The sequence below is a fragment of the Oncorhynchus mykiss genome, chromosome 9 (assembly GCF_013265735.2).
Source record: "Oncorhynchus mykiss isolate Arlee chromosome 9, USDA_OmykA_1.1, whole genome shotgun sequence".
Taxonomy (NCBI): domain Eukaryota; kingdom Metazoa; phylum Chordata; class Actinopteri; order Salmoniformes; family Salmonidae; genus Oncorhynchus; species Oncorhynchus mykiss.
This window is the reverse complement of record NC_048573.1, coordinates 46,202,716-46,228,839: the sequence shown is the minus strand read 5'-3', so window position 1 is coordinate 46,228,839 and position 26,124 is coordinate 46,202,716. Positions and strand designations below refer to the sequence as shown.

At 42.1% G+C, this 26,124-nt stretch overlaps 2 protein-coding genes across 8 annotated transcripts in view; one reads left to right on the top strand and one right to left on the bottom strand.

Annotated features, from left to right (window-relative positions):
• The window catches only part of ccdc30 (coiled-coil domain containing 30), a 42,548-nt gene extending 21,104 nt beyond the window's left edge, over positions 1 to 21,444 (bottom strand). The window contains exons 1-19 of one of the 7 annotated variants that reach the window (XM_021615911.2): positions 21,292 to 21,444; positions 20,385 to 20,593; positions 18,999 to 19,181; positions 18,376 to 18,496; positions 17,980 to 18,170; positions 17,722 to 17,811; positions 16,938 to 17,021; positions 16,317 to 16,470; positions 10,433 to 10,504; positions 7,305 to 7,420; positions 6,995 to 7,086; positions 6,393 to 6,585; positions 6,106 to 6,207; positions 5,599 to 5,724; positions 3,861 to 3,998; positions 3,276 to 3,454; positions 1,708 to 1,963; positions 1,335 to 1,457; positions 823 to 993 (exon numbers count right to left, since the gene is read on the bottom strand). In XM_021615911.2, coding sequence (XP_021471586.2) covers positions 823 to 993; positions 1,335 to 1,457; positions 1,708 to 1,963; positions 3,276 to 3,454; positions 3,861 to 3,998; positions 5,599 to 5,724; positions 6,106 to 6,207; positions 6,393 to 6,585; positions 6,995 to 7,086; positions 7,305 to 7,420; positions 10,433 to 10,504; positions 16,317 to 16,470; positions 16,938 to 17,021; positions 17,722 to 17,811; positions 17,980 to 18,170; positions 18,376 to 18,496; positions 18,999 to 19,181; positions 20,385 to 20,405 — 2,412 coding nt within the window. In that variant the 5' untranslated portion in view covers positions 20,406 to 20,593; positions 21,292 to 21,444. Of the gene's footprint in view, positions 1 to 822; positions 994 to 1,334; positions 1,458 to 1,707; positions 1,964 to 3,275; positions 3,455 to 3,860; positions 3,999 to 5,598; positions 5,725 to 6,105; positions 6,208 to 6,392; positions 6,586 to 6,994; positions 7,087 to 7,304; positions 7,421 to 10,432; positions 10,505 to 16,316; positions 16,471 to 16,937; positions 17,022 to 17,721; positions 17,812 to 17,979; positions 18,171 to 18,375; positions 18,497 to 18,998; positions 19,182 to 20,384; positions 20,594 to 21,287 lie in introns of all 7 variants that reach the window. The other 6 variants (XM_021615913.2, XM_021615912.2, XM_036988146.1 and 3 more) reach the window with 6 other exon arrangements.
• A 691-nt stretch (positions 21,445 to 22,135) lies between these two features.
• Positions 22,136 to 26,114, top strand: LOC110532213 (epithelial membrane protein 3). The gene is made up of 5 exons (XM_021615909.2): positions 22,136 to 22,284; positions 23,517 to 23,607; positions 23,740 to 23,842; positions 23,938 to 24,078; positions 25,420 to 26,114. The coding sequence occupies exons 2-5, from the start codon at positions 23,530 to 23,532 to the stop codon at positions 25,593 to 25,595; spliced, it is 498 nt and encodes a 165-aa protein (XP_021471584.1). The 5' UTR covers positions 22,136 to 22,284; positions 23,517 to 23,529; the 3' UTR covers positions 25,596 to 26,114.
• The last annotated feature ends 10 nt before the right edge of the window (positions 26,115 to 26,124 follow it).

The following is a 26,124-nucleotide window of genomic DNA, read 5'->3' as shown; positions in this document are numbered from 1 at the left end:
TCAGTACTGTGTCATGCCAACAGTAAAGCATCCTGAGAACATTCATGTGTGGTGTTGCTTCTCAGCCAAGGGAGTGGGCTCACTCACAATTTTGCCTAAGAACACAGCCATGAGTAAAGAATGGTATACAACACATCCTCCGAGAGCAACTTCTCCCAACCATCCAGGAACAGTTTGGTGACGAACAATGCCTTTTCCAGCATGATGAGGCACCTTGCCATAAGGCAAAAGTGATAACTAAGTGGCTTGGGGAACAAAACATCGATATTTTGGGTCCATGGCCAGGAAACTCCCCAGACCTTAATCCCATTGAGAATTTGTGGTCAATCCTCAAGAGGCAGGTGGACTAACAGAAACCCACACATTCTGACAAACTCCAAGCATTGATTATGCAAGAATGGGCTACCATCAGTCAGGATGTGGCCCAGAAGTTAATTGACAGCATGCCAGGGCAGATTGCAGAGGTCTTGAAAAAGAACACTGCAAATATTGACGCTTTGCATCATCTTCATGTAATTGTCAATAAAAGCCTTTGAAACTTATGAAATGCTTGTAATTATACTTCAGTATTCCTGACAAAAATATCTAAAGACACTGAAGCAGCAAACTTTGTGGAAATTAATGTGTCATTCTCAAAACAATGTTTGAAAAGGATAACAAGATAATGTCTAGGCTCGATGGTGGTACGATTTAAGGGGCGAATCCTAACTTCCACTTAAGCATTTAAGTCTCAGTCCCATTGACATCAATGCATGACTAAGTGAAACTGTCAGTGAAAGTTAGAATTGGCCGTCAGTGAACATGTGGTAGTGTTAAGTGTACCTTGATCTTCTCCTGGTCCAGGAGGGCGTTGTGTCTCTTGAGGTCCAGGTTCTTCTCTCTCTCATAGCGTAGCTCCCTCTCAGCCGAGGTGAACAGACTCTGGGCTCTCTGGAGGTCCTGCTTCAGCTGCTTGCTCTCCTCAGCTTTCTGCCCCAGCACGGAGTCCTGGGACTGGGGAGGCATTGGGGAAGAGGGATGGTGGGGGAACAGATAAGCCACTGAATTGGAAGGGCTGGTTCACCTCAAAAAGGAGAATATCAGCCAATATTTTAAAAAAATGCTGCGTGAAACACTTTTTCCCTGGCTTTATATTTGTGTTTATATTAGGGACTAGACATTTTGTTTCTTAGACTTTAGTGCATCAGGTGTGACAGTAATTTGATTGAGTAATTTTGGCTTATCGTCCCGGGATAACGTTGAGTAATATTGGCTTATCGTTGTTCAGTGCCTTATGCGTGACAGTATTGATTGAGTTACACTGACAGGCCGTTGAGGGGACATTGGGTACTGACCTTAGTGCGGGCCTGGGCCTCGTTGATCTGGGCCTGCAGGGCCAGCTGGTGCTGATTGGCCAGCTGCCGCTCCTCCTCCAGGGTGGCGTGCAGACGACTCAGCTCACACTTCAGAGACGCCAGCTAGGAGAGGAGTGCAGAGCACACACGCACGCACACACACAGAACACACAGAAAGACAGAGACAGACACAAAATCTTTGTTATGGAAGATACATCAATTATCAGTGATTTTTTTATGTATGTGGCGACACAATTCGATATTCATACATCCTTTGGCTTGTCATAAATCAGACAAGATGTTTTTCTATTTAAGACCCTATGAAAGTAACTATGTTCACCTTATGTTTCTATGTGAATGCTTATCCATGTACCTGGTTGAGGCATTCGTCTTTGGTCCTCTCTGTTAGAAGGAAGCTGTAGTCTGATTCTGGGGTATCCTGTCTGGGCCTGGTGGGTCCTGCGGTCTCCTGTCGGGTCTGGGTGGAGAGTTGGAGTTGTTCCCTGAGCCGGAGTAGCTCGATGCCCAGTCTCTCCTTCTCCCCTTCAGCGGTCAGCTTCTCCCGGACCCGCTCACTCAGCTGGGCCTGGAGGTCTGCGGCCCGCCTTCTCTCCTGCACCATCTCATCCCTGAAATTTGGCATGGACAGGCGGACGTGGGAACTGTTACCGTGGCATCATTGAGTGTGACCTGACTAAGACGCATGACTGTATGGCAACCTAACAGTACACAACCGCAAGGCCATACGGGGGAGTGTGAGGACGACAGATTGGAGGGAACGGTACAAGGAATCATAGGGATAGAGCTGCACTCTGTAGAGGACAATTACACCAACCGGTGCCGCAACAAGGCTCACTGTATAATCACGTGTACCACATAACAAAAGAAAATCACATTTCAAACCTCCAGTCACAAAATGACTATGTAAAGAAAAGGTCAGTCTAAAGTGGTGCTCACCAACCTTTGAGTCAAGATCACTTTCAGTCAAAAAGCAAGCCGAGATCTACCGCTTTTTTAAAACGTGAAAAATGTAAGCCTGTGCAACATTAATAAAACCAGTTCTGTAGGAATAAACTTTGGGCATTAGGCCTAATAGATGATCACAGAATATTGGCTGTGTGTCTGGCCTGCTAATATTGTTCTTCTCAGGCCATGTTAGATCTCAAAACGTGAGCTTTGACAACAAAACAGATCAGTTGTATATCTTGTGCACAGCGGAGCATAAATGGAAATAATTGTATTTTTTTTATTGACCAGAGGGATACCGTCCTCCTACTGATGGTGAAACTCGAGTTGCACCGCATTATTTCTGCCGCATGCACAACTGAACGTTGTTTCTATGACCAGAGAAACTCAAATATTCCCTGCTATTAAAATAGACATAACGAGCTGCTAACAATAAAGAAACGCAGGCCTATCGATACACTTGGCTGCTAATTCAGTGCAGCGCGCGAGTCGGGAGAAGCGCGTTTTATGTTTAATAGAAACATTGTTGACAGTGCTGAATAAAAACTTCAACATTAACTCACTCATAAAAACAGCAGCTCTTTGCTGTATTCTTTGACAGCTGCTCTCTGGTAGGCTGGTATCAAACTTTGCTGTGGGGTCGCGGAAGCTGTACTAGTAGGCACGTTGATTTGAGCTATGCGATTGGCCAGGTCAGTAGGCGCACTTGATTAGGCGGAGTTTGCACCTTCAGACAAATGAAATGGTTCAAAATGGGAACACTTTGCCTAACCGGCGCGCCGGGCTTCTGAATCAAGTGCACTTCTGCCAAAAGCGCAAAGTCAAAATAAAAAATATATAAAGGAACGCAATCGTTGGCTTTTCTACAGAAATGTTTGGTGATTAACAAAGAATGCCTAGAAGATCTACCGGTTGGTGACCACTGGTCTAGATAATGACCACACACATAATCTAATCTATTGTCTAGATAATGACCGCAGTGTGCAATGCTCTTCCTCCAAGCAGGAGAGCACCGAAGTGAGTCGCTCCACTTTCGCTCCCAGCTCCTCCACCTGCGTCCTGCTCTCCCTCAGGTCCTCCTGGGTCCGGCTGCTCTCTGTCTGGTGCTCCCGGTCACTCTGGAGTCTGCTCTGAGCTCGCTCCAACTGAGCCACCTGCCGTGAGGACAAAGTGAATGAAAAACACTTTCACTAGACATGTTGTCTATTCAGATCAATAGAAAATTATTTGTTTGGCAGCTTCACTCCTACGCCACAATAGTCTCTTGATCAGTGCAGTCGAATACAATGAAGGATAGATTTGAAATTCATCACAAACCGAACACTATTGCCCAAGTCGCACTATAGGGCCGCCTCAAACCATACTTTGCTGGCCCAAACTGTACTTTTATCTTGGCCTTTTCAGCACGGTTTCAGCATTTAACCAGGTCAGCCCAGTATATCTCAGCTTGGCCCTATAGTGTGAATCAGAGTTTGTGTTTTTGATGAACGTATAACAAAGGTGTACAGATTGTATTCAGTGATGAACGATGGCAGGGGCAATTTGGTGAATTCAACTCACTTTCTCTTCCAAGATTCCCTTTTCCCCTTTAACTTGCGTTAGGCTCTTGATGAGCGTTTTCCCTTGTTGACATTCAGTTTGCAGGCCCTGTATCTCCAATCGCAACTTCCTCAGCTCCCTCTCATCTCTCTGCAGTGTCTTGAGGTGACAGACAATCAGACAATGACAGTATTATCAATAAACAACTGTTGTTGCTAAAGCTATACTACTACAGATAAAACTACAGCTATGAAACCAAAGGAAAAATATCTTGCTGTTGTGTATTTCCAAATGATTGAGATAGCATGTGGAAAGGTTACAACAGCCTTTAGGTTAAAACCATGCGAGATGTATTCAGGGGACAAAGTAGGCCCCTGATAGATAGCTATCCAATGGAGAAGGCTGACCAATTCAACCATTGGAGGTAACCAATTATGTGTATAAACCCTGGATGACTGACAGGGAGTGCTGTATTGAACCCACCGCACAGCCATCTTGATTCTCCTCCATTGTAAAAAAGATTTTGGAAGCGATAGAAATGCATTTATGTCTACATACATTTTTGCCAAGTATATTTTACTACAGACACTTTAAAGCATACTTACTTAAATTATATTGTGTGAACTAAACATTAAAAAGAAAATATCTAAACCTTTTCCTTAAAGTATATATTTTTTGGAGTACTAACGTTACTGTCCCCACTACAACAACAAAAATACATGTCATTTTGCACTTGAAACATTGAATTGAAATACTGTAGAATTCCATTCATTCCTATGGACGATTGCTCCTACTGGGGAGTGCCATAATGGCCGACCAGTGGCTTCAAAGCCTCTCAATGAGCAATGCAGCAGCAATTCTGTCATCCAGGGTTTATATATAGTATGGTCAAATTTCTGCAAAGAAACCACTACTAAAGAACACCAATAAGAAGAGACTTGCTTGGGCCAAGAAACACGAGCAATCGACATGAGACTGGTGGAAATCTGTCCTTCGGTCTGAAGAGTTCAAATTTGAGATTTTTGGTTCCAACCACCGTGTCTTTGTGAAATGCAGAGTAGGTGAAAGGATGATCTCCGCATGTGTGGTTCCAACGTGAAGCATGGAGGAGGAGGTGTGATGGTGTGGGGGTGCTTTGCTGGTGACACTGTTGGTGAATTATTTAGAATTCAAGGCACACTTAACCAGCATGGCTACCACAGCATTCTTCAGCAATACGCTATCCCATCTGGTTTGCGCTTCGTGGGACTATCATTTGTTTTTCAACAGGACAATTACCCAAAACACACCTCCAGGCTGTGTAAGGTCTATTTGACCAAGAAGGAGAGTGATGGAGTGCTGCATCAGATGACCTGGCCTCCACAATCAGCCGACCTCAACCCAATTAAGGGATAAGTTGGACCACAGAGTAAAAGAAAAGCAGCCAACAAGTGCTCAGCATATGTGTGAACTCCTTCAACACTGTTGAAGTTGGATGAGAGAATGCCAAGCGTGTGCAAAGCTGTCACGGTGGCAACTTTGAAGAATCTTAAATATATATATATTTTTTTATTTGTTTAATACTTTTTGTTACTACATGATTCCATGTGTTATTTCATAGCTTTGATGTCTTCACTATTATTCTACAGTGTAGAAAATAGCAAAAAATAAATAAAGAAAAACCCTTGAATGAGTAGGTGTGTCCAAACTTTTGACGGGTACTGGACATCATTGGACTTCACAAAACCCATTATTCTACCTAGCATGCATTGCAGCGTACCTCTTTGTTATTTTTAAGTGCAGCCTGGGCAGAGCCGAGGTCTACCTCCAGCTGTCTCCTCCAATCCTTCTCTTCGGTCAGACGAGCCTCCAACAGGGCCACCCTCTCCTGGCTGCTGTCCCTTAACTAGATAGGGGAGGCAGAAAAACATATTACAGTTGGTAAAAGTCCTTATTCACTGATGAAAGTTCAGTTATTTTTGATAGTCCTTCCTGTTTTGTGGTTAGGGGCAACTTGTCACTCAAGCACAGCTCCTATTCTCAAAGTTCACAAACCGTTATGATGTACAATAGGTCACTGGCAATCAAATTGCTATAGGCGATTGCCAGTCTGGGTGTCTCTGGGTGCCTGGGAAGAACTTCTTTGGCCTGCTACATTGGTTTTAAATTAGTACCATTCATGGGTGCCTGACACTTTTGAGAAAGTAGTTGGATAAGACAAAACAATGGCACAGGCAAGTTAGTTTAGAGTGGAAATCTACAAGCTAACAGCACAACGTTTTCCTACCTGATGTAGGTACGTCTCGGTCTCTCTGCTGACGACACCTCCATCCTTCAGTACCTGGTCCTGAGCACATATCTTCTTCAGCTCTGCCTCTAGGGTTTTAATCTGTGAGTGGACGTTTAAAAAGGAACACTTTATCATTTATAACCTCATATTCATTTTCTCCAGCACCATAACAGTGTCTAAATCTGTGAAGAGATTTTTGTCTATGTTTTGTTGGCAAAAAGTTCTGAGAATTTCTCTCTTGATTATGTCATTTCTATCCCTTCTCGTTCAGCCCCCTCTCCCACCTTGCGGTGCAGTCCCTCGAGTTCACCCTCGTGGCGCTGACACTCTTCCTTGCTGGCGTTCTGGGCCTCTCCCAGTAGCGCCTCCAGCTCTTCGTTCCTCTCCACCAGCTCCTCCTGCTCCCGCTGCTGCCTCTGCATGCGCCGCTGCAGCTCCCGCAGCTGGCAACCCACGTCCTCCACAGCCTCGCGACACCTGCAGGACAGGGTGAGAGAGTCAGGGAGATCGTGTGAGAAAAGTGTGTACGAGAGAGGGAGGGAGAGAAAGAAAGACAGCGTGAGATATGCGAGGAGGTTAAGGGGAGGGAGAGAGAAAGACGGCACGAGGGAGTCAGATAAATGTGTGAGAGGGAGAGAGAGTGTCAGAAAGAGAGAACAAGAAAGATGTCAGATCATTGATGAACGGCAACTGCTGACGTAAAAGGGCTTCATTAAATACATTTGATTGAACAGCGTGAATGCTACTTCTTATGACTGACATGTGGACATGACTGACATGAGGCGACTCCTGGTCAGCACAACCAGAGAAAGACCTCTGAACAGAATGATTCTACAGATGCAGGATTAACCTAATTATTGCAATGGGGCTGAGGGTGCATCCATACCTTTTATGAATCTGCTCCTGCTCCTCAGGTTTCGATGTGGTCAACAACATCATAGGCAGATCTTTAGGGTGCTCACTGCTATTGCTCTCCCCCTGACAAATACAATCATTGTTGTACACACATCATTCCTTCTGTACAAGAAACACAGCCTCACAAGGCACATAAAAGTACTAACCACATCCCATAGTGATGGGAGTTTGTCAGTCTGTGACATTACCGTTCGAGCTTACAAAGAATCAGCTAGGTAATATGTGGTAACCCATTTTTTTAGGGCCCAAAAAGTAGGCTTATATGTTTAGTCAATGCGCACCACCTGTAAGAGGGTTTTCTTCTCAGAGTCCAGGGAGCGCACTCGCTCTCTCAGAACCCGGATTTCCCCATCCAGTCTTTCATTGTGCTCCTTCGCCCTCTGCAGCTCCAGCGTATCTAAGGAAAACAAAACAAGCATTGTGTAGAGGGGCTTCACATGGACCTCCACAAATAAAGTGCTTCTTAATAAGTGCTATTACAGAGCATTGGGAAAGTTCAGACCCCTTCACTTTTTACTCATTTTGATACGTTCCAGCCTTCAACTACACACATTACCCCAAACTGACAAAGCAAAAACAGGTTTTTAGAAATTTTAGCAAATGTATAATGTATAATGTTGACATAAGTATTCAGACCCTTTACTCAGTACTTTGTTGAAGCACCAGTCTTCTTCGCCCCAGTCGGAGGTCCTGAGCGCTCTGGCACAGGTTTTCATCAAGGATCTCTCTGTACTTTGCTCCGTTCGTCTTTCCCTCGATCCTGCCTAGTCTCCCAGTCCCTGTCGCTGAAAAACATCCCCACAGCATGATGCTGCCACCACCGTGCTTCACCATGGGGATTGTGCCAGGTTTCCTCCAGACATGACGCTTGGCATTCAGGCCAAACAGTTCAATCTTGTTTCACATGGTCTGTGGAGTGCCTTTTGGCAACTCCAAGCGGGCTGTCATGTGCCTTTTACTGAGGAATAGTTTCCTTCTGGCCACTCTACCACAAAGGCCTGATTGGTGGAGTGATACAGAGATGGTTGTCCTTCTGGAAGATTCTCCCATCTCCACAGAGGAACTCTGGAGCTCTGTTAGAGTGCCCATCTGGTTCTTTGTCACCTCCCTTACCAAGGCCCTTCTCCCTCGATTGTTCAGTTTGGCTCTGTGAAGAGTCTTTGGTTCCAAACTTTTTCCATTTAAGAATGATGGAGGCCACTGTGTTTATGGGGACCTTTAATGATGAGGAAATTCTTTGGTACCCTTGTGCCTCGACACAATTTTGTCTCAGAGCTCTACGGACAATTCCTTTGACCTCATTGCTTAGTTTTTGCTCCGACATGTCAACTGTGGGACCTTATATAGACAGGTGTGTGCCATTCCAAATCATGTCCAATCAATTGAATTTACCACAGGTGGACTCCAATCAAGTTGTAGAAACATCTCAAAGATGATCAATGGAAACAGGATGAAACATGAACTCAATTTCGAGTCTCATAGCAAAGGGTCTGAATACTTATATAAATAAGGTATCCGGATTTTATTTTTAATACATTTTGAAAAATTTCAAAAAAACCTGTTTTCGCTTTGTCATTCCACGCTAAAAATAAGCCACACAGCTGATCTCAATTGCAACCTTTACTGGCCACTGATTTACTGCTCCCTAAATCTGTTGGTGTTAACTTGTAGTGCTGATTACTGGCAAAGTCTGAAGACATTTTCACACTGATGGCTATTATCGTCGGTATAAATTAAATCTGCATTTTGAGCAGACCAAGGGTATATGTAACCATTTGACAATCATTCCAAACAACTGAAATAAATGTATTTCCTCGTTTACCACAGCAAATCTACTGTGGCAATTTAAAGTACACATTTTATGAATGGAAAATTTATGTTGGTGTAGCCTACTCTAATACATTTTTGCTTCCATTTATGTAATCCGTGAATTCTATTAAATACCATTTAAAAAATGGTTTGGTCATTCCTTATCAAGATCGGGGGGGGGGGGGGGATATCCCTGCACTGTCCATATTTGAAATATGTCAATAAATCAAGCCAATTGTGATTTGTATACAGTCTATCAGCTTTACAGTTTCCAATCGTTATGTCATTGAGGGCTGGATGACATTTTCAGCGGTCTAGTATCAACATGAGAATTTTACCACACAGGTGCATGTAATCTCCCGTTAGTATTGTTTTGAGAAAACCAGCGCTAATACAGTGTTTTGCGCAAAGTTCAGCTTCTTCGTTGCAATCGACCCAAGATGTCTAGGTTCAGAGGTCAAAGGACAAGATTCTTTGGTCTGATGAAACCAAGATTGATCTCCTTGGCCTGAATGCCAAGCGGGGGGTGCTGGCCTTCTAGGCAGAGTTCCTCTGTCCAGTGTCTGTGTTCTTTTGCCCATCTTAAACTTTTCTTTTTATTGGCCAGTCTGAGATATGGCTTTTTCTTTGCAACTCTGCCTAGGAGGCCAGCATGCCGGAGTCGCTTCTTCACTGTTGACCTTGAGACTGGTGTTTGCGGATACTATTTAACAAAGCTGCCAGTTGAGGACTTGTGAGGCGTCTGTTTCTTAAACTAGACACTCTAATGTACTTGTCCTCTTGCCAAGTTGTGCACCGGGGCATCCTATTCTATTCTGGTTAGAGTCAGTTTGCGCTGTTCTGTGAAGGCAGTAGTACACAGCGTTGTACGAGATCTTCAGTTTCTTGGTAATTTCTCACATGGAGTAGCCTTCATTTCTCAAAACAAAAATAGACTGACGAGTTTCAGAAGAAAGGTCTTTGTTTCTGGCCATTTTGAGCCTGTAATCAAACCCACAAATGCTGACGCTCCAGATACTCAACTAGTCTAATGAAGGCAAGTTGTATTGCTTCTTTAAATCAGGACACGTTTTCAGCTGTGCTAACAGAATTGCAAAAGGGTTTTCTAATGATCAAAAGACCTTTTAAAATGATAAACTTGGATTAGCTAACAACGTGCCATTGGAACACAGGAGTGATGGTTGCTGATAATGGGCCTCTGTACACCTATGTAGCTATTTCATTAAAAGTCAGCTGTTTCCAGCTACAATAGTCATATTCAACATTAACAATGTATACACTGTATTTCTTATCAATTTGTTGTTATTTTAAAATGGACCAAAAATATGCTTTCTTTCAAAAACAAGGACATTTCTAAGTGACGCCAAATCTTTGAACGGTAGTGTGTGTATATATTATATACACACACAGAACCCCTAGACATATCAAGAGTTTTCTGTAGACTGGCTAGTTTGTTTCCTAACAGTAGTTTAAGTTAGCCTATCTTACACACTTTGTGTGCATAAGTCACCAACTGGCTCCAGTCAATAACGGAGCTTATTGAGACTCAGCGTTAATATGGATTGTGAAAAAAAAGGTCAAGGCAACACAAGTATCTCACCACATTGCTTCAGCTTGTCCACCTCCTTCCTCAGGCTCTCCACCTCTTGACCAGTTTGCTCAAGCTCAGGTCCTACATTTTTTTTACAAATGACAAATTGTGACACTTCTATTAGGCCAGCATTTCTCTCACTAATGTCACACTGATTAAATTGTTTAAAAATAATTGTTTTAAATTCCCAACATTTCTCATGTTATGATGTAAAGGGATGAACTTCCCTCCCTGAACATTAGCAATCCTTTCATGATGATGCAACACTGCGGCATATTCTCCTTTCCCGTTGTGTGAAAATCATAATAAATAAATGTGTTATTATAATATTGTAGGAGTATTTAAAAGTAAGTGTTAAACATGTATTATAAACTGGGTGGTTCGAGCACTGAATTCTGATTGGCTGACAGCCATGGTATATCAGACCGTATACCATAGGTATGACAAAAAGTTTATTTTTACTGCACTAATTAAGTTGGTAACCAGTTTATAATAGCAATAAGGCATCTCGGGGGGGTTGTAGTATATGGCAAATAGACCACAGCTAAGGGCTGTGTCCAGGCACTCCTCGTTACCTTGTGTAAGAACAGCCCTTAGCCGTGGTATATTGGCCATACATCACACCCCCCGGCCTTTCTGCTTAATTATACAGTATGCTACCTAAATTCCTAGTCTTTCTTATAGCCCTTCTTGATATATACAGTGGGGTCTAGAATGATATTGATAAAGATGAGCAAAAGGCATGTATAAAATACAAAAAGCAACAATTTCAAAGATTTGACTGAGTTACAGTTCATATAAAAAGGAAATCAGTCAACTTAAATAAATTCATTAGACCCTAATCTATGGATTTCACATTACTGGGAATACAGATATGCATCGGTTGGTCACAGATACCTTGAAAAAAGGTAGGTGCGTGGATCAGAAAACCAGTCAGTATCTGGCGTGACCACCACTTGCCTGATGCAGCGCGACATCTCCTTAGCATAGGCTGTTGATTGTGGCAATTGGAATGTTGTCCCACTCCTCTTCAATGGCTGTGGGAAGTTGCTGGATATTGGGGGGAACTGAAACACGCTGTCGTACACATCGATTCAAAGCATCCCAAACCTGCTCAATGGGTGACATGTCCATGGAAGAACTGGGGAATTTTCAGCTTCCAAGAATTGTGTGCAGATCCTTGCGACATGGGGCTGTGCATTATCATGGTGAAACACGAGGTAATGGCAGCAGATGATATGGCACAACAATGGGCCTCAGGATCTTGTCACGATATCTCTGTGCATCGATCAAATTAAATTGTGTTCGTTGTCCGTAGCTTATGCCTGCCCATACCATAACCCCACCGCCACCATGGGACACCCTGTTCACAACGTTGACTTCAGCAAACCACTCACCCACACAAAGCCATACACGCCGTCTGCCACCTGCCCGGTACAGTTGAAACCGGGGATTCATCCGTGAAGAGCACATTTCTCCAGCGTGCCAGAGGCCATCGAAGGTGACCATTTGCCCACTGAAATCGGTTACAATGCCGAACTGCAGTCAGATCCCAGTGAGGACGACGAGCATGCAGATGAGCTTCCCTGAGACGGTTTCTGACAGTTGCGCAAACCCAGTATCATCAGCTACCGGGTGGCTGGTCTCAGATGATCCCGCAGGTGAAGAAGCCGGACGTGAAGGTCCTGGGCTGGAGTAGTTACACATGGTCTGCAGTTGTGAGGCCAGTTGTACATACTGCCAAATTCACTAACAATGATGTTGGAGGTATGATAGACAAATTAACATTCAATTCTCTGGCAACAGCTCTGTGAACATTCCTGCAGTCAGCATGCCAATTGCACGGTACCCTCAAAACTTGAGCCATCTGTGGCATTGTGTTGTGTGACAAAACCGTAGATTGTAGATTGGCCTGTTACTGTCCCCAGCACAAGGTGCACCTGTGTAATGATCATGATGTTTAATCAGCTTCTTAATATGCCACACCTGTCAGGTGGATGGATTATCTTGGCAAAGGAGATATGCTCACAAAAAGGGGGGTAAACTAATTTGTGCACAAAATGAGAAAAAAAAGCCTTCAGTGCATATGGAACATTTCTGTGATCTTTAATTTCAGCTCATGAAACATGGGACCAACACTTTTTACATGTTGCGTTTATATTTTTGTTCAGTATACATACAAATACTGAGATATATTGTATGCTCCAGAAAATCTAAAAACTATTATTTTATACGAACACAATTGCTCAGAGAAAGCGATCTTAAGTCATTTTTTGTATACATTTTTTTATTAAGATGGGTAAAAATGATTGTATCCCCTGTTTTCAATACTCCAGCACCATCTCCTTTGCGAGGATAACGACACAGAGACTTTTTCTAAAAAATGTTTTAGGAGATTGAAGAATATGTTGTGAGTGAACTTAGACCATTCCTCCGTAAAGAATCTTTCCAGATCCTTGATATCCTTCGTCTACCCTTATGGACTTCCCTCTTCAATTCAAACCACAGGTTTTCAATGGGGTTCAAGTCTCGAGTCTGAGATGGCCATTTCAAAATGTTGATTTTGTGGTCAATTAAGTTATTGTTATTGTCTTGCTGGAAGATCCACTTGCAGCCAAGTTTCAGCCTCCTGACAGAGGCAGCCACGTTTGGTTAAAATGTTAAAGGGGAACTTTACCAGGACAAGTGCCCCAGGAACAGTGGAAGCAAAATAGCCCCATAACATCTGACTGTAAATAAACCCTAGATTACTCATTTGTCCGCCATATTGGTGGTACTCCTCAGAAGGAGCAGTCCTCCATAGCAATGAATGGATTCTACAGTATTTCAATTAAATATTTTAAGGACAAAATGTTATGTACTTAAGAGATTGAATGGGATCTTAAGCACTTACAAATTCATAACATATTGTACGAATTGTAAATAAGGTATCTGTTTTTTTATTGTTTTTTTGTGTGTAGATTAATGAGGAACACATTTAATTTAATCAATTTTAGAATAAGGCTGTATCTTAACAAAATGTTGAAAAAGTCAAGGGGTCTGAATACTTTCCAAACGAACTGTTCATGTAGCTTCCAAACACTTTTTTTTTTACAATGGTGGAGTACAAAATTGGCTGCGCAGTGGCTTAAAAACATCGCCCCGTCAGTCATCTAGGGTATAGCTACAGTACCAGTCAAATGTTCGGACACACCTACTCGTTTAAGAGTTTTTCTTTATTTTTAATATTTTCCACATTGTAGAATAATAGTGAAGAAATCAAAACTATGAAATAACACACATGGAATCATGTAGTAAACAAAACAGTGTTACACAAATCAACATATATTTTATATATTTGAGATTCTTCAAAGTAGCCACCCTTTGCCTTGATGACAGCTTTGCACACTCTTGGTATTCTCAACCAGCTTCACCTGGAATGCTTTTCAAACAGTCTTGAAGAAGTACTTGTTGGCTGCTTTTCCTTTACTCTGCGGTCCAACTCATGCCAAACCATCTCAATTGGGTTGAAATCGAGTGATTGCGGAGGCCAGGTCATCTGATGCAGCACTCCATCACTCTCCTTCTTGGTCAAATAGCCCTTACTCAGCCTGGAGGTGTGTTGGGTCATTGTCCTGTTGAAAAACAAATGATAGTCCCACGAAGTGCAAACCAGATGGGATAGCGTATTGCTGAAGAATGCTGTGGTAGCCATGCTGGTTAAGTGTGCCTTGAATTCTAAATAAATCACCAACAGTGTCACCAGCAAAGCACCCCCACACCATCACACCTCCTCCTCCATGCTTCACGTTGGAACCACACATGCGGAGATCATCCATTCTCACAACGACACGGCAGTTGGAACCAAAAATCTCAAATTTGGACTCATCAGACCAAAAGACAGATTTCCACGGGTCTAATTTCCAATGCTCGTGTTTCTTGGCCCAAGCAAGTCTCTTCTTCTTATTGGTGTACTTTAGTAGTGGTTTCTTTGCAGGAAAAGGCCTGATTCACGCAGTCTCCTCTGAACAGTTGGTGTTGAGATGTGTCTGTTACTTGAACTCTGTGAAGCATTTATTTGGGCTGCAATCTGAGGTGCAGTTAACTCTAATGAACTCATCCTCTGCTGCAGAGGTAACTCTGTGTCTTCCTTTCCTGTGGCGGTCCTCATGAGAGCCAGTTTCATCACAGCGCTTGGATGGTTTTTGTGACTTGAATCTCAAATATAAAATATATTTTGATTTATTGAACACTTTTTTTGGTTACTACATGATTCCATATGTGTTATTTCATAGTTTTGAGGTCTTCAATATTATTCTACAATGATTAGGTGTGTCCAAACTTGGCTGGTACTGTACATCATTGACTCCAACACACGCAGGTCTTTTATAATGGCCAGGCATCACCTTCCATTTGAGTAAATAAACACCAGGTGAGCTGTGTCTTATATCCCTTAGACGTGTACATTTTGATAAAACCGTCAATTTATCAGTTGGATGATCACATACATCTACACAAACTAAACATGTTAACAATATTTGTTTTCTCTGAAAATCCCCAGATTAGGAGGCGGGATCATGTCAGCCAAGTATTGTCCAATGAGGTTGCAGAGTGGAACTGCTGGCTGAACTTAGACAAAATCTCTGTAATATCACTTTAATTTAACCTCTCGAGATGAGAAAACATGTTTGTTATGAAGTTGAAGACGTGCTCTTTAAACAATGTTAAAATTAGGTGAAATAATTTTTCTGACAAAAATACACTACCCAAAAGGCACTATTTGTAGAATGGTATTATAAAGAATTACAAGTAATTACAAGTAGGCTATACATGCACACATTTAGCACTGCATCAAGTGTAAGCCTGCCTGTTAAAATCAATATGTGTGCATTTTATAGGCCTCGCCTCCTTTCCGGAATTTCCTGCTGCATTCTCCTGTTTATACTCAGTCATTTGCTGGCTTACCCATCTGTCCACTACAGGGGTTCTGCCTTTTTCAGGTACCACAAATGTGCAGCCAGGGTGGCAACTCAACCACTTTCTCCTACTCTGTACTCTTGCTGCCACCACCACTCACGCCAAACAACTTACACCATCCAACCTTCCAACAATCATCTGATGACAAGAAGCCAAACTTCTGATTTGGGATGTATTGATGTGTTTGACTAATGGTATCTCTTTCAGTTATTGTTGGGCCGTAACACAGATTGATAAGACCAAATGCTAATTTTATTTGTGTGACTGCAGGATTACACCCTGAACTGCCCAGCAAATAGTGTACTAAGAAAGTGTGTCAGGGAATATCAATTAAATTCTCATTTATATTAGTCCTCAGAATTGAGAAGATGTTCATGTTATTGCTTGGTACTACAGGTATCTGCCAAAATTATGGAAACACTTGAGTAAGTGAAGAACACAAAATATATTGAAAGCAGCTGTGGTTCCTGAGTTAATTAAGCAATTAACATCCCATCATGCTTAGGATCATGTATAAAAATGCTGGGCAGGCCATTATTTTGTCTACCATGGCTAGGCCCCCATAGGATGAAAATGCCCCCCTCTCCACAGGACACGAGTGGTCACTGAATGGTTTGATGCCATGGCCATCTCAGTCACCAGATCTCAACCCAATTGAACACTTATGGGAGATTCTGCAGCGGCACCTGAGACAGCATTTTCTACCACCAACAACAAAACACCAAATGATGGAATTTCTCATGGAAGAATGGTGTCACATCCTTCCAACAGAGTTCCAGACACTTGTAGAATCTATGCCAAGGTGCATTGAAGCTGTTCTGGCTCGTGGTGGCCCAACGCCCTATTAAGACACCTTATGTTGGTGTTTTATTTTATATGGGCAGTTACATGTACAATGTAATGAGAAAGATAATATTGTATAATTGTTTTCTCATACCACACATGGCTTGGGTCTTCTTGGCAGACTCCAGCTTGTCTGTCAGTCTGCGGATGTCCTCGTGGGCCATGGAGAGCCGCCGAGATGCCTCCTCCAGATCCCTCTCTAGCCGCTGGCGCTCGGAGCGCTCCTGGGATACGTCCTCATTGTGGACCTGAGACAGAGGGAGAGCAAAGACTACGGAGTCAAGGTATCACGTCTGTGTTAGAGCTTTAAACAAATGCATGTGGTAAAAATGATGGATAAAATGTTTAGATATTTGCATCTGAAAGAGTACATAAATGTACTGAAGCTGAAACCCAAATAAAAACCACATATTGACACTTGGTTTCTCTTGGTAATAATTACATTTACAGGGCTTCATATAAAGTGCACAATTTCCACCAGACCCATAACTCTCCATGCCCATGCCATTCAAAATGTCTTAAAAGGAAAAGGATTTAAACAGATAGTGAGGCTCCGGGGTTAGCAATGTGAGCAGTTTCGTGGACGCCTTGCCAGTGCGGCTCTGAAATAGGACTTGAAAGGCAAGAACCACAGAAAAGTTGTCCCATGCAGTCTTGCCTCAAGTTATTACAGCATCATGGTTAGTTGGATGTGGCAGATAAGATGGGGACCTACAGGTGCACCATTGTGTGTGCTCTGTGAGGACTTGCGTAGGCCAAACAGCTTCTTCCAAGGCCTCTGAGCTGGAGACTGCTGCTCCTTGGGAAGAAAGACCACGGGGCAGAAGGATTGACAAGAGACCCTATGAGGGTATCCCCACTGTCCAGGATTAATGCCAGCTGCGTCAAAGCGTTATCAACTTAAACGCTAAATCAGCATTTCTCAAACTCGGTCCTCAGGACCCCAAGTGGGATTTTTGCCCTAACACTACATGGCTGATTCAAATGACCAAAGATTGATGATTAGTTGATTATTTGAATTGGCTGTGTGGTGTTAGGGCAAAAACCAAAACGTGTACCCCTTGGGGTCCAGAGGACAGAGTTTGGGAAACTTTTTTTTTGGTATTAAATATCAATCTGCAGTTTCAACAATAAAGAAAGTGACACCCAGAAATGTAACCATTTAAACTGACCATCCATGATATCAAAATGATGGTTTTAACCATGTTTTTAGGCTATACAGTGTTTGCATATAATCAAATTGTTTACAAACTAAGGAGTATGATGGGGTACGACAATTGAACTAAACTCATGAGGCATTTATAACTTTTATCATTCAATAATCAATGGGTATATATAATGAATTTAAGTCCAAAAATTGATGTAGCAATTGCAGATTGGTCCTTCAAAGTCAGACTTCACCTCCTTATCTCTATTCTTTCACAACCTGCGAGAGATGCTGACTAGTCTATAGCAAGAGGAGGTTTTCCACCCAGATATCTACAGTTATCCCTCTTTACCTGGCTCATGCTTTCTTTGGTACGCTGCATGGTCTCCCTCTGCTGTCTTAACTCTTCCTCCAGAGTGTGGCGAATATGATCCAGCTCGTCCTGTGAAACACAGCAACCCCACACCCCAGGACAGTCACATACATGTAAACCTCCACTCCGTGACTTGGAAATATACTTTATTGACTGTATTCAAAAACAGCTTTCCTTATATCCTTCATTGTGTAACACAACGAGGTAGAAAATAACCAATAAAACATAGTCCGTTACCTGCAGGTGGACCTCCCTGAGGTTGCCTGTGAGGTTCTGCGTGTCCAGCCTCCTCTCTGCAGCCTCCAGTCTCTCCAACAGCGTGGCCCTCTCCACCAGCAGGTAGGCCACCTGCTCACTGGTGCTACTGAGGCCAATTTCACCCAAGTCCTCCTGGGCCAGCATCTCCACCACCTCCTTCCTCTGGGAATCTGTCAGACGGTGGAAAGGTGAGCAATTGGGTCAATGCAGTATCTTGCCCAATCCCAAACGGATATTAATCCCAACCGCCCAGGTATTTGTGGAGATAGAAATAAACAAGATTCTGTGTCTACACTGTTGTTCAGCCAGTTTTGTGTGCTAAGTGACAACAGTGAGTGCCAGTGAAGACATCTTCCATTGGTCTTGCCTAAATACCTTGCTGGAGCCTAATCTGCTGGAGGTCTGCATGGAGCTGCTCGTTGTCCTGCTCATACTCGGCTGTCAGAGACTCACGCTCCTCCAGCAGGCCACGGATGTGCTCCACATAGTTCTCCACCTGAGACAGACCGATAGCCATCCATGAATGACATTGGACCATGGATGAGGCTACCCCCCATTAGGGATGGTATTGAGAACCGGACCAGTACTTTCCTAGTACAAGTATTAAACTGGACAGAGCTGACTGAATCCAATTGGAACTTTTTGTGCCTGTTTTCAGTTCTAAACACTGTTACCATGAGTTAAATGAAAAATAAATGTAGAATGCAATATGTGGACTGAATACAGTAGGTCAAGACTATTCACCAGAGGTTCACCACAAATGTTATATGAATGCCTCATTAACCATTCTTTAGAACTAGGCATCAGATAACAGATCCTAGCCTACCATCTGTGGTGACTGGTGTGTTATTATGTGCATTACATCTTAGGCAACTGTTCCAGAAGCAATTGTGTAATTTACTTCAAAACGGTTAGCAGGATAACTGTGGTGGGAATTGCTGATCCCAAGTCAGTTCATAGTAATTAGAGTGTGGTGTCTGCTGAGCTCCGTGCCTCACCTCTTTCATCTCGGTGGCCTGCTGTGTGCGCAGTGTGTGTAGCTCCTGGGTAGCTGTGCGCAGGTCTCCCTCACAATGCAGGAGCTGACGCCACAGGTGCCGCTGACACTCCTCCGCACTTGCCGAGGGAGCCAGGCCGCCCTCCTGCAGACGCAGTGCAATCTGATCCAGCTCCGACGGGACCTGAGCGCCACAACAAAACACAAACAAAATGATACATCATGGTTATTTCCTTTTTATAGGTGATGCCATGTCATACAATTTGGAGTGATTGAATGATTTAATGGCAAAGCAGTCATTTAACTGTAATGTGATCTCCTTTGTGACACATGGGAAGACGCGCAAAGAGACCCCTGCCAATGCTAAACACTGCCTAATATAGAATTCTATACTGTAATTTGCAAGCCCCATAACCTGAGATGGCTCATCATTCAACGATGAGACTACAAGGCTAAGACATTGTTCAACATGCTAGTAGGCAGAATTGCTCAACAAACTTCCACAGAGCATCAGGTCTCATCCACCCCCACCTGTTGTTGTGATCTAACAGAAAATATTACTGCCAAGTCAAAATTGTTCTGTTAGGTTTGTTGTGAGTTCACAATGACTAAATTGCAATGGAACTGAACTGTCAATTGAACTGTCAGTTGTACTCATACTTTGCTATCACATAGGGCCCCATCTCTAGAGTACCCAAGAGGGCATACAGCCAGCCCTAGGGTTGAGGTATGGACCTCAGCTGGACAATGTGAACTACAATCCCGACACTCTGTTTTAACATTTAGAAACGCTAATAAAACTTGTTTGCGTTTCGGTTTTGGAAACCTTTGGAACTTAACTTTCATATCACAGAAATTATTTTACAAAAACATACTGTTAGTTTTTTTTATTATAAAATCCCACAGAGGTGTTTTGCATTGCACATTTACCTAAACTAAAAGAACACTTCTTGAGTTAATGGCAACTCGGGAGGGAACAACAACAAAAACGTTGGCTCGTGTAGCTGTTTTACACAAAAAATCTTAGTGGAAATCTGTAAAAACAGCTAAGAGTGAGTATATTTTGTATTTATAAAGTTATTTTTGGATGATAATTAAGTTGTGTTCAATCAAGGTTTGCAAAAGTATATCGCATTGAAGGATTCATGTTTCTAGATAGAGCATTTCACACTTGAATCCCCTCAGCTAATCAAAAGGAATGTGGAATTGGAGTCATGATAAGGGCAAATAGGGCCCTGGGCTAGACTAAGAACTAGCTACTGAAGTTTAGCAACTAAAACATTTGCATTGCATGACATGCAGTTTTAAAATTAACATCTTATCAGGCTGGCTGACTTCATACATATGCCTATCTCGTTTAAATAAGCAAATTCAGGGTTGAGTTTACCTCATCACGATCCATGTCCATACACTAGCTAGATCCAAGGGACTTGCATCTGCAAGTGATGAACTGTTTCCTTCAGTAAAAAGTTACCAAGTAGCGGGCTACATGGTATACTGTTGAACAGATTGTGGTTTGAAAGGCATGACAAGGATGGTTGCAAGCCAGTGAAATCCATAGACAGCTGTTTAGAACTTCCATCCCAAGTCAATCACCTGAAAAAAGATGACAGGGCAACTATAAACAGAGCAAGGAATGAACGAGTACAGCTAAGCAAGGCTTAGTCGAGACGATTATAGTTAGCTAGCTAACGTTAGCTAGCTAACGTTGGGGAGCTGTCATGATGGTCCAGCAGCAGCTACTACGTTAGTTTCTCTCGAGAAACCCAAGGTGGCATTCTACTGCCGTTATCCCTAGACTCGAGTTAACTAGCTAGCATCTATGAATAGTCTAACGTTACTGACGTTAGCTACTACAGAGAACGAAACTCTGAAGCGTGCACTAATATCTGTCTGACTGATAACATTTCAGGGTGCAATGTCTCACAACAAGTAGGCAGACAACCTTAGTTAACTATCTAGCTATAAAATAGAGGCAGTGCAACGTTAGCCAGCTGGAGTTTAATGAAATTCCTAATCCTGCCCAAAATGTCTGACAACGCCTGAGAGGAAAGACTTGCTAACGTTAGCAATCACAGAGAGTTAGCGCTTGCTAACGTCAGGAAAACGAATGATCGCTGACTGCATGCATGCCAAAAAAAGTTATTAATTAATAGTTGTAGACACAACTGAGCGACTTCAAATCTTGGACGCTTGGCTAGATCAAACGTATTGCACCGCCACGTCCAGCACCAGGCAATACATACATACATACATACATACATACCTACCTACCTACCTACCTACCTACCTACCTAGCTAGCGCCGAAGCTCAGGTGCAGCAGACACTCACTGGTGTATCCAGTAGTCAGCAGGGATGGACAAGTTTGGTCGCTTCTACAAGCACCTAGGCAACGGAATATACCATTCCGGTGATACGGGGGATACATGGGAAAATCTATCTATTGTATGATGGGGAGAAATATGTGGCTTTTATCATTTTATACAAAACAGGAAATGGTAACAATAAAACTATGTACAAAAAAACAACGTTCTATACATTTAGTGGCTCTGTATCTGTATAAAGCTGAAAACACCAACACGTGGAATAGCAGGGCCAGAATGCACCCACATTTATTTCGGTCAGTACAGTAAATTCCTTTGAAAATGAATTCCTTATAACTGTATTTAGCCTTCTGTATGTCATTTAATTGAATTGCTTTGTGGCGTGATTTGCATTTCTATTTCATTGTTGCCAGTCAACTTTGTAACTCACCACACGCCCATGCAAATTAACATAATGGTTTGTGTACTGTACAGCCGCATTTAGGCCTAGCACACTCCTACTCTAAAATGGCTTTTTTTACATTTTCTTTTTTCTTATATATCTTTCTTTGGGAGTTGAAGATGTGGTGATCATAAGTAGTGCACTATGATCATATAGACAGACACCAGATGTGGTTTTAACTCAAAGTGAAAGGTTTACAGTAGACAACTTTTCATGTGGTTTGCTGTTCTACCGCTCAAGGGTGGGTCTGGTTTGAGTATTTTTTAGATGGTGATTTTGGACTGAAGGGAGTCAGCAGAGCAAAGGGAGCTCTGTTCAACTAAAAGGAAATGGGCGTTTAGGGTTTCTTTAAAAAAAAACTCTTCAGCATTCCTCCTCCTTTCCTCCTCATGGAAACTTTGGAAATGGAGTGATTTAAAAAAATAAAGGGGGAGTGGCAAGAGAGGAAAGGAGAGGACCACCAGAGGGGAAACTTTTACAGAGAGGCTGATTCAGAGGAGCGTGAAATACACAAACTAAGGTGCGTAGAGATTCTTCAATGATAATTCTGAATTTCTGGAGTACATTCACCAGAGAGGTTTGTTATATAAATGTTTTATAGGCCTACTTGTCAGATTCCGATTCAAGAAAAACACGTTCTTAAATCACCAGACTGAAGTAATCAGAGCATAACGCATGGAATTGAGAAAGCTTGTGACTTTAACCATTTTCTATTAATGTTTGGAATTCCATGCTAATTCTCATTCAACTCAACCATTACGTCACATCTTAGACCTTCATTCAGTTGTCAGATGGAATTTGTTTCATTTAATAGTATAATTTGACAATCACGATATACCCACCCCAAATTGGGCCCCTCCTAAAGATTGAGATCTATACAGACGTGTTCATCCTTCTACCCTTTTTGCTGGGCTAATTCATCATGTCCCCTGTGGTAAAATTATATTTTTATGTTTATGACTAGCATACTACTACAGAACTACTATGTTATGACTATGTTCAATGTTTGTAGTGTTGTTGTAATAATATGAGTATGATTAACCTGGATTTGCTCGTTACAAGTTTAAATGTTATAAAGCTAATGTTAAAACCATTTGTTAGCCCAGTTGAAAACGGTTTTGTCCTCCAAATTATGAAGCACTTATTCCCCTTTTCCATCATAGCAGAAGTTTGAGGTTACTTCAGTAAACAACTTGTCACAATTTTTATTTCAACCAGCCCCGCCCTCTCATTTAAGTACATGTTTATTACAGTGACACAGACCAGTCAAAGATCAGTTTTAGAAATAGTTAAATAGCTCTCTGTTTTGTGGCCTTATGTAAGAGAGTGTCCTGTATTTTCACAGCTCAGACTTTCTATTTGCGTTTGGGGTGACATTTATTCGAGCTCAGAAGCACACAGTGGTGGAAAAAGTACAAAATTGTTGAGTTGAGTAAAAGCAAAGATACCTTAATAGAAAATGACTCAAGTAAAAGTCATGTGAACCTGATGAAAGACATACATTTGCAAATATTACTTTATATTTAAAAAATGTTTTTAAAGCTTTTTAATTTAACCTTAATTTAACTAGTCAAGTCAGTTAAGAACATATTCTAGACCACATGTTTCTTTATGCCATAATGAAAATATTGTTTTGGCTGCCCTCAAACCAATAAAAACACCAACCAAGCCAAAACTGAAACAATAAATGTTGCCTATTACGTGTAAACCATCTGTGATTTCAGCCACATTTCAATCTCCATTTTCTGACAGGGACCCTGCTCAGATGGCGTACTTGCTGATGTTTGTGACCCTGCTGCATCTAATCACCTTGGCCATGCTCTTCATTGCCACCATGGAGAAGGTGGGAGCTCTACTTCACCAATATATATTTTCATTATTGTTAGTTAAGATGTAAATGTGTGATAAAAGTAGTTCAGCCTTTCTTAAACAATACAACACATTTACTTACTTACTGCCTCTCTTTCCCTCTTAGTCCTGGTGGGTATGGGATGGGATGGAGAACTCAGATCTCTGGTATAACTGTAGATTTGACAATGACACTGGAACCTGGTTGTGTGCCTCCTCCAAGGAGACTGGTAAGCATATTTTTTACCCCATGAAATCATTGACATCTTCCCTTCCCTGACAGTTTGAGGTGCATATTGATACATCGTTCCTTGTTCTTCCTCAGAGTGGCTCCAATCAGTCCAGGTGTTGATGGTGCTGTCTGTGGTCTTCTCTTCGGTTTCCTTTCTGGTTTTCCTTGGGCAGCTCTTCACAATGTCCAAAGGGGGGCTATTCTACTTCACCGGGTTATGTCAAGTCTTTGCAGGTAATGAAGTGAAAGAATGAACCATCTCTATCTGCCACTAGGACTGTTGTAGTTGATTTGAAAAAGGTAATGTGGTCAGAAAAAGCGCATGGTCCTAACCACCAGTGCTAGATAATGTTTACAAACATTCACACGTGCTGTGAAAGACCAACGAGCTCCCCTTATGGTGAAATACTGCAGTCTCCTTCAAATCCTTTCAGCCTACCTCTGAAAGTTTTTTCAGTGCTGTGTTACGGTTGTTTTAATATAGCAATTCGATGAAAGTCTAGTATAGGTTTATTTCAACACTAGTGTAGAGTGTCAGTTGTTACAGCCCAAGTCAACCGCTTTGCAATAACCAGAAGACGAACCATTAGCTTGTTCATGAGTACATGCCACGTTAGACCTACGACAACATCAATAACAAATGCCTCTTCAGCAAAGCCCTCTTCAGTATGGAATCAATCAAATCATAGGGGTGCTTAACTTCCCCCTTAATTCCTTAATTTCATTCTTACTTTCCTTTATTTTAGACTTTTCTTGACACTATAAAATAAACAGTGAGCCTAAATTGTGCATGGCGTTTCGTTGCCATGCTTGCTGACATCCAGTATATAATTTTAGTGTTGCGATTTAGTGACTTTTTCATCCAAATTATCGTTTTCAGCTGGAAGCAAACTCGTACTGATGATTTATGCAAACTTGGAATAGACGCATGGCCGCGGGAATATGTTTTGGGCTGGGGGTGCTGTAATGTATGTACTTATTTATCAGGGGGTTCTGCATCACCCTCAGCACCCCTACTTCCTGTGGCTATGAATAGGCAAATGTCTTTATGCTGGTTCAGTCACCGATTGACAGCTCATCAGAACAGTCCATACTCAGGCTCTGTATACCTGATGGGAGGCACCAATTCAGCACTCTGATTGGTGTGGGCACATACTCACACCTGATGCTCCTTTTCGTTGATTATGGGGAGGTAATGCACACAGAATAATTAACTCCAAAACAGGCAGGGACAACAACATAACACAGTATACAGTAGAGTTATCTTGATGTGACTCATTTAAGAGGGTTACAGGAAAGAATAGAATAGATGCTTTATTGTCTAGTGTTCAACGGAAATGTTTAATTTTGCTGTCACAGTACACCCAGTGCTTGACTTGGGCAGGATCTCACTGGAGCTGAGTACTGGCACCTCAACTTTTCTAGTGCTTGAGAATATTAGCTACAAACTGTTGTGGAGCTCCTGCACCTAAATATAAACAGTAACTCCACCCAAAATGAGTAGCGGCACCTATTTCAGTCCAAAGTAAGCAGTGAGTACACCCCTAATTTAGCTCTGGCTTTTGATTCTCTTAGGTCTCACTGCATTTGCGGCTGCTCTCATCTACACGTTGCACAACCAAGAGATCCTCCAGGACTCACGAAAGCTGACCGAGGGACATTTTGGCTACTGTTTTATACTGGCCTGGGTGTGTGTGCCGCTGCTACTCATCAGTGGAGTCATGTACATCCACCTACGTAAGAAAGAGTGACCATGGAAGAGAGGTGAATACTGAGCACAAACAGAAAAGCATAGTTGTTGACATTGAGCTATAATAATATCAGAGGTGATGGAGCTCAATCACATGAGTACAGATCTGGCTCTGTTACTTTGTTGGCATTTAGAAGCAGCTATTTCTGGTCAATCCAAATATTGATTGGATCTTGGATAAAAGCGAATCTGGTGAAGCTTTTAAATATAGCATGTTTAGTAGCCTATAGAGCATCGGTATACAGTGCTACAGGCAATTATATATATTTTTCCTATTTCCAAAATATCTGTGTCTGAAAAAGTCTGAAAGCTCCAAGTCAGTATTTATTGTAAATCTGGGTGACTTAGGAAGCCAATGATGACAACTGCCAAATAAGTGTTGCTGATATATTGCAGAATCAAGCTTGTTTTGATTTGAAATGTATGTATATGAATAGGGAAATATATTTTTGTACTTGCAATATGTAGTCCTATCAGCTAGAGCTGCTCTAACTTTCCTAAATAAAACACATAGAATATGCGTTGAAGTT